General features: G+C 40.8%; 1 protein-coding gene across 1 annotated transcript in view; it reads left to right on the forward strand.

Moving 5' to 3' along the window:
* LOC128690051 (uncharacterized) overlaps positions 1-12586 on the forward strand; it is a gene marked incomplete at its 5' end in the record, with an annotated part of 211826 nt that overhangs the window by 107616 nt on the left and 91624 nt on the right. Inside the window, 1 exon segment of the mRNA XM_070088516.1 lies at positions 6682-6829. Within this exon segment, the coding sequence (XP_069944617.1) occupies positions 6682-6829 (148 nt within the window).

The following is a 12586-nucleotide window of genomic DNA, read 5'->3' on the forward strand; positions in this document are numbered from 1 at the left end:
CACCCAGGATAACCCAATAAAGTCAGTGCATCATCGAGGGACTGTCTGTCTTATTTGCATTGGGGTCCTCAATTTTGTTTCCCAGGATGTGACCCACACCAGTTGACTAACACCTAGGTACCTACTTGCTTGCTAGATGAATGGGATAACAGGTGTAATGAAACACACCTAGCTTTCCTGGAGAGAGTTCCGGGGGTCAACGCCCCCACAGCCTGGTCTGTGACCAGGCCTCATGGTGGATCAGGGCCTGATCAACCAGGCTGTTACTGCTGGCTGCACACAATCCAATGTACGAACCACAGCCTGGCTGGTCAGGTACTGACTTTAGGTGCTTGTCCAGTGTCTGCTTGAAGACAGCCAGGGGTCTATTGGTAATCCCCATTATGTATGCTGGGAGGCAGTTGAACAGTCTTGGGCCCCTGACACTCATTGTGTTGTCTCTTAACGTGCTGGTGATGTTGCATCATCTGCCGAGTCTTTTGCTTTAGTAGGGAGTGATTTTCGTGTGCAAGTTTGGTACTAGTCCCTCTAGGATTTTCCAGGTGTATATATTCGTGTATCTCTACCGCCTGCATTCCAGGGAGTACAGGTTCAGGAACTTCAAGCACACCCAGTAATTGAGGTGTCTTATCTCAGTTATGCGTGCAATGAAGGTTCTCTGTACATTTTCTAGGTCAGCAATTTCACCTCCTTGAAAGGTGCTGTTAGTGTGCAGCAATTTTCAGCCTAGATAGAACAAGCGACCTGAAGAGTGTCATCATGGGCTTGGCATCCCTAGTTTTGAAGGTTCTCATTATCCATCCTGTCATTTTTCTAGCAAAGTAAAAGGACACAAGTGCTACTAATGTGACATTTTATTGTGGCAACGTTTTGCTCTCCAGGAGCTTTGTCAAGCCGAAACATTGCCACAATAAAATGTCACATTAGTTGCACTTGTGTCCTTTTACTTTACATATTGTCGGTAATCCTACCAACATTATTACATTTTTCTAGCAGATGCAATTGATACAATGTTATGGTCCTTGAAGATGAGATCCTCCGACATGATCACTCCCAGATCTTTGACGTTAATTTTTCACTCTATTGTGTGGTTGAAATTTGTTTTATACTCTGATGAAGTTCTAATTTCCTCATGTTTACCATATTGGAGTAATTGAAATTTCTCATCGTTGAACTTCATATTGTTTTCTGCAGCCCATTGAAAGATTTGGTTGATGTCTGCCTGGAGCCTTGCAGTGTCTGCAATGGAAGACACTGTCATGCAGATTCAGGTGTCATCTGCAAAGGAAGACACGGTGCTGTGGCTTACATCCCTGTCTATGTCAGATATGTGGATGAGGAACGAGATGGGAGTGAGTACTGTGCCTTGCGGAACAGAGCTTTTCACAGTAGCCGCCTCAGAGTTTACTCTGTTGACTACTACTCTTTGTGTTATTTTTGTCAGGAAATAATAGATCCATCTACCAACTTTTCCTGTTATTCCTTTAGCGCGCATTTTGTGCGCTATTACGCCATGGTCACCCTTGCTGGGAATCGAACCACAGACACTCATGTTTATATTTCAGTTTGGAGGGATATGTTGTGTATCTTTATACGTATATGCTTCTAAACTGTTGTATTCTAAGCACCTCTGCAAAAGCAGTGATAATGTGTGAGTGTGGTGAAAGTGTTGAATGATGATGAAAGTATTTTCTTTTTGGGGATTTTCTTTCTTTTTTGGGTCACCCTGCCTCGGTGGGAGACGACCGATTTGTTAAAAAAAAAAAAAAAAAAACTAAAACAAGAGTACTTTCTATTTCCCTATTGCTAGTACATACTTAAATTCTCTATTAGTCTTATGGATGCAAATATCAATCCAGATATTACTCTCCAGATATTATTACACTACATGTCACAAAAACTTTTCTCAGTGCCACCAAGAACATAACTGTATTCAATTATAATGTTTGATCACTGAGTAAACATTACGATGACCTCTTAGCACTGCTTAATTCTCTAAATGTTAACATGTCTGTCATTATTCTTACTGAAACCTGGCTTGAACGTGACTTAACAGACATCTTTGCCTTACCTGGTTACACAGCCATATATAAACTGTAGGCCTGATCAGTTAAGAAGTGGCACTGCTATCTACTACACTGATGAATTAGAATGTGTTAAATCTACTTCCACCAGGGACGAAAATAGTGAATATACAGTTGCAAAATTCTCGTCTAAAAACCTAAACAAACTTATTACAGCTGGAGCAGTCTACAGGTTACCTCACACCAATTCTTACGCTTTTTGTGATAGCCTACAAAGCATTATAACTGACTCAGAGATGAATGAACACTACCTGATACTTGCTGGTGACTTCAACATAAACCTTGTCCAAGCAGGTGACCCTCAAGTAGCTGACTTCATTAACACTATGAAGAACTGATTGCTACTTTGCTACTACCATCTATAACTAAGTCAACAGGAATCTTTTGAGACAAGTGCCTCATTACTTGACCATATCTGGACCAACACTATATCCTCACTAAAAGCAGGGATAATCACAGATAACACTACAGACCACTACCCCACCTTCCCATAACTAACTTATGTAAATTGCCTCAAGGCACAAGTAAGATTTCATTACGATTTCATGACGATCCATCAGTAAATAACTTTATTTCATCATTAAGTAACATTGGCACAGAGAGCTAGCCGACAGCCATGATATTGATGAATATAAAAGGCATTGTCCAATTAAAACTAAGCAGATCACAGCAGAGAGAGATTAAACAGCCCATAGCTTATAAACTGATCCTCAAATCCATTGATAAAACAGCATCACTATGAAAAACAGTTCAGACTGGGCTTAATGACAAATGAATAGACAAAACAATACATGTCAGTACTTACAAATCTAATATGGAAGTCTAAATAACTGTATTATGCAAGCTGATTTAATGAAATAAAAGGGGAGATGAAAAAAGACCTGGAAAACCCTCTCTGAAATCCTGGGCTCTAGAAAACTGTCCAGAAACAGAGTTATAAAATTAACTAAACCAAATGAATCACATATCCAATCTGCAGACGCTGCCAACAAACTTGATGTTTTCTTCTTTACTACTGTATAGGATCAAAACTAGCAAGCAAAATCCTAGCCTCAAATACTCAGGCGAGAGACTTCCTCACTGGAAATTACCAATGTACTCAATACCTAGCTCCTACTAATCCTACTGAAGTCTCACTCATCATAAAGTCACTGAAAAAACAAGACAGGAAACCTAAATAACTTGCCACCACTCATGTAGAAAAAAGAGGCTCATGCTGTTGCCTATTATTGCAACTTTGTTAAACATATCAGTGGAATCTTCAACATTCCCATCCATACTCAAGATAGTAAGGGTTACCCCGATCCTTAAGGGTGAAGGACTGATTATTGTCTTCACGTCTTTACTATTTCTGCTAACTCTTTTGAACTCTACTGAAGAAGCCTACTGTGTAGGTGAAACGTTTTAGAATAAAGATACCTAACTGTCGAACATGTGCCTTAATTATCGACTAAATAATGATATGTATGTTGCCCCTTTATAAACATGCACATGCTTAAGTCTGCCCATCAACCTTTTATCCACCAGTACATAATCCAACAACCTACTTTCATTATGTGCTATATCATATCTTGTGTATTTACATATTCTCTTTTTCTTAAAATATGTATTATTACCAAACTTCTTTCTGTGCATACAATAGCCCCTCATATTACACGGTAGCTATGTTCCTGAAAATGCCGCATTAGATAAATCCGTGTTATATAAACTGAAGAACTTGTGGAAAAAATAGGGTTACATTCTTGGGACCCTCCCAAAAGCCAAACAACTTTTTTTTTTAGACACCCAAATCTTACAAAAATAAAAATAATAATGTTTTTGTTGCTTAAGACTACAAATGCAACATAATATTTTTTACCTTAAATTGTGGTTGCTGGTGTATGTCAGTAATTGTGAAGAGTGGAGATGCATGGTGTGGCCCTACTGGGCTAAGGTGGATGGTTGTTGGTTGTCAGCAGAAGTGGATGGGTAAGGTTCTGGTATTAAGGGAATGGTTGTATTGGAGTGTGCATAAATTCCATAATGGATCTCTGGCTTCTTTTACCTAGGAGTACATTATACATTATTCCAGAGGCTTGATACTGCCAGGTTGGAGTCAGAGTCCATTGATGAAACTAGTTTTTCATCACTTTTCTTGTGTAGTTACACTTGAATGACTTAACTCCCCAATCCAGTGGTTGTATTAAAGATGTAGTTAGAGGTAAAAATACAACTTTTACATGTGGGGTCACATCCAGCAAAGCTTCTGGATGAGTATGGGAATTATCAAGAATGAAGAGAGCTTTGAATGCAAGGTTCTTGCTGTGCAGGTAAATCTTGACTTCAGGAATAAAGTGATGCTTAAACCAGTCAGTAAATAATTCCTGTCATCCATGCCGACTGGTTTGACCTTCAAATTACTGGTAAGGTGTTTTTATCTACACCTTTCAAAGCACAAGGATTCTTAGAGCAGTAAATAACCATGGGCTTACACTTTAAATCACCTGATGCATTACTGGAAAGGAGCAAGGTGAAGCTATCTTTTGCTCCCTTGAAGCCCGCTGCAACCCTGCAGAGACAGTGGTTTCACCCACGGCCAGGTGGTGGCCTGAGCTAGGGAAATATCCCATGGGTAATGCTCCAGATTTTTTCTCCTCCCAAAAACTGAACCGTGTTAAATTAATTTTATGAAGTGTTGTATAAAATTATGCCGCAGTTTTTCAATAGTGTAATAACCAAAGAGTGCCAAATAAATCTGTGTAATATGAGGGTCTACTGTAGTTCAATTAAAGGTCCCCCATTTTCATTTACCCCTGGCACCCCAAACTTACCTGCTACTCCCTCCACAACAGTTTTACCCACTTTTGTACTATAACCCACTTTTCACATCTGACCCATAGTTTGCTCCACATAATCCTTGAATTTATACACTTATGTTCCCTCTTTTCCTGCCATAACTGATCCTTCAACATTATAGCTACTTCTTCCTTAGCTCTAACCCTATGGAAGACTCCTGACCTAATCCAATTTATTTCTCCCTACTGAAACTTTCCTACCCCCTTCAGCTTTGTTTCATTTAGAGCCAGGATGTCCAGCTTCTTCTCATTCATAACATCCACAATTATCTCCTATCATCTACACTACATTCATGCACATTCAAACACCCCAACTTCAAGGATTTCTTTTTAATTTTAGTAAGCTATACAGGAGAAGTGGTTACTAGTCCACTGCTCCTCGCATTTTAGTTGACTTTTACAACATACATGGCTCATTGTCCATAGAGATGAAAGGAAATAATAAGAACAAGAACTATTAAGAAAAAATAAAAGAAAACTCTGATGTGTGTGTAAACTAAATGTGTATATGCATGTGTATTGTGACCTAATTGTAAATAAAAGTAGCAAGATATACCTATTATCTTGTGTGTTTATGAGACAGAAAAAAGACACCAGGACTCCTACCATCATGTAAAACAAATACAGTGGTACCTCGAGTTTCGAACAGCTCCCAACTCGAACAATTATGTAAGTGTATTTTTGTAAGTGCTTTTGCAAGTGTATTTTTGGGGGTCTAAAACGGACTAATCTAATTTACATTACAGTATTCCTTATGGGAACAGATTTGTTCGGTATTGGCACTCGAACAGCCTTCTGGAACAAATTAAGTTCGTAACTTGAGGAGGCAAAGAGGGGAATGTATGAGAGTATAGTTTTACCAACGCTCTTATATGGGTGTGAAGCATGGGTGATGAATGTTGCAGCGAGGAGAAGGCTGGAGGCAGTGGAGATGTCATGTCTGAGAGCAATGTGTGGTGTGAATATAATGCAGAGAATTCGTAGTTTGGAAGTTAGGAGGAGGTGCGGGATTACCAAAACTGTTGTCCAGAGGGCTGAGGAAGGGTTGTTGAGGTGGTTCGGACATGTGGAGAGAATGGAGCGAAACAGAATAACTTCAAGAGTGTATCAGTCTGTAGTGGAAGGAAGGCGGGGTAGGGGTCGGCCTAGGAAAGGTTGGAGGGAGGGGGTAAAGGAGGTTTTGTGTGCGAGGGGCTTGGACTTCCAGCAGGCATGCGTGAGCGTGTTTGATAGGAGTGAATGGAGACAAATGGTTTTTAATACTTGACGTGCTGTTGGAGTGTGAGCAAAGTAACATTTATGAAGGGGTTCAGGGAAACCGGCAGGCCGGACTTGAGTCCTGGAGATGGGAAGTACAGTGCCTGCACTCTGAAGGAGGGGTGTTAATGTTGCAGTTTAAAAACTGTAGTGTAAAGCACCCTTCTGGCAAGACAGTGATGGAGTGAATGATGGTGAAAGTTTTTCTTTTTCGGGCCACCCTGCCTTGGTGGGAATCGGCCAGTGTGATAATAAAAAAAAAAAACTTGAGGTACCACTGTACAGGTTTCTGTCTCACACTCATTTGGCAGGACAGTAGTACCTCCCTGGATGGTTGCTGTCTACCAACGTACTACAGTATATGTATATACTTTAATTCATTTATCCATTCTATGTAATATTTTATTCAATTATATTTTTATGAAATACTGTACGGGTTGTTTACATTTTTAATTAGTGGTTTATCATATATTATTTTTAGTGCTTTCATGTTGTCACTACTCTAGATGTGGAGATAATCTACTGGAATCATGAAGCAGTAAACCATCTTCTCGATTTGTACCTCATATACCAGCCAACTGCATCCTCTTCCCATGGTTGTAAAGATGAAGTATTCATGAAAATCAAAGACAAAATGCTGGAATTAGGATATGGGTAAGTGTTCTGTGTTATGGTTGTAGAATAAGAAAAACCAAAGCAACAAAAAGTGAAATGAAGACCATAAAATTAAATAGAATTAAGAAAATAATTTTTTTCTGTCTCTTATGATCCATAAATATTAGTTACTGTAGATATACATTCAGATTTATTATATTTTAAATTTGACCTTACTATTTTTTTATTTTTTATTAACACATCAGCCGTCTCCCACCAAGGCCCCTAGGGTGGCCTGAAAAAAAAAACTTTTATCATTCACTCTATCACTGTCTTGCCAGAGGCACGCTTACACTACAGTAATAAAACTGCAACATAACACCCCTCCTTCAGAGTGAAGGCACTGTACTTCACATCTCCAGGACTCAAGTCCGGCCTGCCGGTTTCCCTTAATCCTTTTGTAAATGTTACCTTGCTTAAGGTAGTAGGTTGGTAGAAAGTAACCACCAAGGGAGGTACTACCGTCCTGCCAAGTGAGTTTGAAACAGAAACCTGTAACTGTTTTACATGATGGTAGGATTGCTGGTGTCCCTCTTTTCTGTCTCATAAACACGTTGGATAACCGGTATATCGTGTTACTTCTACTTAGGTCACACTACGCAGGCATGCACATGCATATACATACATACACACATCTAGGTTTTTCTTCTTTTTCTTAATAGTTCTTATTCTTCTTTATTTCCTCTATTCTCCATGGGAAAGTGGAAAAGAATCTTTCCTCCATAAGCAATGCATGTCATATGAGGCTACTAAAATGCCGGGAGCAATGGGCTAGTTACCCCTTCTCCTGTAGAAAATTCTAAAAAAAGATATAATTCAGTATAACATAGGGATCAGACAATTTTCTTCTTATTCTTTTTAGTAAAAAAAGGAAAAAAGGGGGGAAAAAAAAAGGGAAAAAAGGTGAGTGGTGCATTGAGGTATATGTGGAGTCAAAAAACGTTATCTATGGAGGCAAAGAAGGGAATGTATGAAAGTATAGTAGTACCAACACTCTTATATGGATGTGAAGCTTGGGTGGTAAATGCAGCAGCGAGGAGACGGTTGGAGGCAGTGGAGATGTCCTGTCTAAGGGCAATGTGTGGTGTAAATATTATGCAGAAAATTCGGAGTGTGGAAATTAGGAGAAGGTGTGGAGTTAATAAAAGCATTAGTCAGAGGGCAGAAGAGGGGTTGTTGAGGTGGTTTGGTCATTTAGAGAGAATGGATCAAAGTAGAATGACATGGAAAGCATATAAATCTATAGGGGAAGGAAAGAGGGGTAGGGGTCGTCCTCGAAAGGGTTGGAGAGAGGGGGTAAAGGAGGTTTTGTGGGCAAGGGGCTTGGACTTCCAGCAAGTGTGCATGAGCATGTTAGATAGGAGTGAATGGAGACAAATGATACTTGGGACCTGACGATCTGTTGGAGTGTGAGCAGGGTAATATTTAGTGAAGGGATTCAGGGAAACCGGTTATTTTCATATAGTCGGACTTGAGTCCTGGAAATGGGAAGTACAATGCCTGCACTTTAAAGGAGTGGTTTGGGATATTGGCAGTTTGGAGGGATATGTTGTGTATCTTTATACGTATATGCTTCTAAACTGTTGTATTCTGAGCACCTCTGCAAAAGCAGTGATAATGTGTGAGTGTGGTGAAAGTGTTGAATGATGATGAAAGTATTTTCTTTTTGGGGATTTTCTTTCTTTTTTGGGTCACCCTGCCTCGGTGGGAGACGACCGACTTGTTGAAAAAAAAAAAAAAAATAGGGATCAGAAGAAAGCCACTAATTATTCAAATACATTTTGATTGTAATGAATTAATCAAACTGTACTCAAGCCAGGTCAGCTTGGTAATTCATTATAATCATAAGTACAATGAGATGGTAATTATTTTATACGATGGTAGGATTGCTGGTTTCTCTTGTCTGTCTCATAAATATGTGAGATTACAGGTACATCTTGCTACTTTTACTTACACTTAGGTCACACTGCACATACTTCTTTCTTTCAACAAACCGGCCGTATCCCACCGAGGCAGGGTGGCCCAAAAAGAAAAACGAAAGTTTCTCTTTTTAAATTTAGTAATTTATACAGAAGGGGTTACTAGCCCCTTGCTCCTGGCATTTTAGTCGCTTCTTACAACACGCATGGCTTACGGAGGAAGAATTCTGTTCCACTTCCCCATGGAGATAAGAGGAAATAAACAAGAACAAAGATCAAGAACAAGATCAAAGTAGAATGACATGGAGAGCGTATAAATCTGTAGGGGAAGGAAGGTGGGGTAAGGGTCGTCCTCGAAAAGGTTGGAAGGAAGGGGTAAGGGAGGTTTTGTGGGCGAGGGGCTTGGACTTCCAGCAGGCGTGTGTGAGCGTGTTCGATAGGAGTGAATGGAGACATAGTATTTGGGACCTGACGAGCTGTTGGAGTGTGAGCAGGGTAATATTTAGTGAAGGGATTCAGGGAAACCAATTATTTTTATATAGCCGGTTTGGAATATTGGCAGTTTGGAGGGATATGTTGTGTATCTTTATACATATATGCTTCTAAACTGTTGTATTCTGGGCACCTCTGCAAAAACAGTGATTATGTGTGAGTGAGATGAAAGTGTTGAATGATGATGAAAGTATTTTCTTTTTTGGGATTTTCTTTCTTTTTGGGTCACCCTGCCTTAGTGGGAGATGGCTGACTTGTTAAAAAAAAAAAAACTAGTAAGAAAATAGAAGAAAACCCAGAGGGGTGTGTATATATATGCTTGTACGCATACGTGTAATGTGACCTAATCGTAAGTAGAAGTAGCAAGACGTTCCTGAAACCTTGCATGTTTACGAGACAGAGAAATGGGCACCAGCAATCCTACCGTCATGTAAAACAATTACAGGCTTTCATTTTACATTCACTTGGCAGGACTGTAGTACCTCCCTGGGCAGTTGTTGTCTACCAACCTACTACCTAGAACACTACACATACATGTACAAGCATATATATACACACCCCACTGGGTTCTCTTCTATTTTCTTTCTAGTTCTTGTTCTTGTTTGTTTCCTCTTATCTCCATGGGCAAGTGGAACAGAATTCTTCCTCCGTAAGCCATGCGTGTTGTAAGAGGCGACTAAAATACCGGGAGCAAGGGGCTAGTAACCCCTTCTCCTGTATAAATTACTAAATTTAAAAAGAGAAACTTTCGGTTTTCTTTTTGGGTCATCCTGCCTTAGTGGGATACGGCCGGTTTGTTGAAAAAAAAAATGAGATTTCAAATGAAGAATTGGTCAATTACAAGTAAGTTACATTGAAATTACTTCAGTTCAATGACCTGCATTTTATGGGGTGGTTGAATTAAGGTGGTGAGAAACAAAGCATGTAGGTAGTTAATGAATATAACATTTATGTGAGATTAATAGGTGCTTTTTAACAATATTAGTAAATATGTTGGCAGATAGGGAACTTTCGATATTATCAGACAGTGAACTTGAAATTTTTGGGCCATTTATCTGCATGGAGTTTTTGAACAGGTTGAGTTGTACATGTGGAATGTCAAGGAGATACTTGGTCCTTATATTGGGAGATGTCATGTCTGAGGGCAAGGTGTGGTGTGAATTAGTAGTTTGGAGATTAGGAGGAGGTTCAGGGTTACTAAAAGTATTATCCAGCTGAGATGGGGTTGAGATGGTTTAGACTTAGAGAGGATACAGCAGAATAGGATGACTTGGAGGGTGTCTGTCTGTAGTGGAAGGAATGAGGGATAGGGGTCTTCCTAGGAAGGAAGGGGCTTGGACATCCAACAGGTGTACTCACCTATTTGTACTCACCTATTTGTGGTTGCAGGGGTCGAGTCATAGCTCCTGGCCCCGCCTCTTCACTGATTGCTACTAGGTCCTCTCTCTCCCTGCTCCATGAGCTTTATCATACCTCGCCTTAAAACTATGTATGGTTCCCACCTCCACTACTTCACTTTCTAGGCTATTCCACGGCTTGACTACTCTATGACTGAAGAAATACTTCCTAACATCCCTTTGATTTATCTGAGTCTTCAACTTCCAATTGTGACCTCTTGTGTCTGTGTCCCATCTCTGGAACATCCCATCTTTGTCCACCTCGTCTATTCCGTGCAGTATTTTATATGTTGTTATCATGTCTCCCCTGACCCTCCTGGCCTCCAGTGTCGTAAGGCCGATTTCCCTCAGCCGATTTCCCGTAGCTCTGGGACTAGTCTTGTTGCAAACCTTTGCACTTTCTCTAATTTCTTGACGTGCTTGACTAGGTGTGGATTCCAAACTGGTGCTGCATACTCCAGTATGGGCCTGACGTAAATGGTATACAGAGTCTTGAACAATTCCTTACTGAGGTATCGGAACGCTATCCGTAGGTTTGCCAGGCGCCCGTATGCTGCAGCAGTTATCTGATTGATGTGCGCCTCAGGAGATATGCTCGGTGTTATACTCACCCCCAGATCTTTTTCCCTGAGTGAGGTTTGCAGACTTTGGCCATCTAAACTATATTGTGTCTGCGGTCTTCTTTGCCCTTCCCCAATCTTCATGGCTTTGCATTTGGCAGGGTTAAACTCAAGGAGCCAGTTGCTGGACCAGGCTTGTAGCCTGTCCAGGTCTCTTTGTAGTCCTGCCTGATCCTCATCCGATTTGATTCTTCTCGTTAACTTCACATCGTCCACAAACAAGGACACTTCTGAGTCTATCCCTTCCGTTATGTCATTCACATATACCAAGAACAGCACAGGTCCTAGGACTGACCCCTGTGGAACCCCGCTTGTCACAGGCGCCCACTTTGACACCTCATCATGTACCATGACTTGTTGTTGCCTCCCTGTAAGGTATTCTCTTATCCATTGCAGTGCCTTTCCTGTTATGTGTGCCTGATCCTCTAGCTTTTGCAGTAACCTCTTGTGAGGAACTGTGTCGAAGTCCTTCTTGCAGTCCAAAAAAATGCAGTCGATCCACCCCTCTCTCTCTTGTCTTACTTCTGTCACCTTGTCATAAAACTCTAATAGGTTTGTGACACAGGATTTTCCCTCCCTGAAACCATGCTGGTTGTCAATTATACACTTGTTTCTTTCCAGGTGCTCCATCACTCTCCTCCTGATGATCTTCTCCATGACCTTGCATACTATACACGTTAGTGATACAGGTCTGTAGTTTAGTGCCTCATGTCTGTCTCCCTTTTTAAAAATTGGGACTACATTTGCCATCTTCCATACCTCGGGGAGTTGCCCAGTTTCAAATGATGTGTTGAAGATCTTTGTTAATGGTACACACAATGTCTCTGGTCCCTCTTTAAGGACCCACAGAGAGATGTTGTCTGGTCCCACCGCCTTTGAGGTGTCAAGTTCGCATAGCAGCTTCTTCACCTCCTCCTTGGTTATATGTACCTCATCCAGCACTTGCTGGTGCACCCCCCTGCTCTGATTTCCTGGAGTCCTACTGGTTTCCACTGTAAATACTTCTTTAAATCTTGTGTTGAGCTCCTGACATACCTCCCGGTCATTTCTTGTGAATTCCCCATCACCCTTCCTCAGTCTGATTACCTGGTCCTTGACTGTTGTTTTCCTCCTGATGTGGCTGTACAACAGCTTCGGGTCAGTCTTGACTTTCGATGCTATGTCATTTTCGTATTGCCGCTGAGCCTCCCTTCTTATCTGTGCATATTCGTTTCTGGCTCTTCGGCTAATCTCTTTATTTTCCTGAGTTCTCTGTCTTCTGTACCTTTTCCATTCTCTAGTACACCTAATTTTTGCCTCCCTACACCTTTGGGTGAACCAAGGACTCAT

This window comes from Cherax quadricarinatus, chromosome 25 (genome assembly GCF_038502225.1).
Source record: "Cherax quadricarinatus isolate ZL_2023a chromosome 25, ASM3850222v1, whole genome shotgun sequence".
Classification (NCBI taxonomy): Eukaryota; Metazoa; Arthropoda; class Malacostraca; order Decapoda; family Parastacidae; genus Cherax; species Cherax quadricarinatus.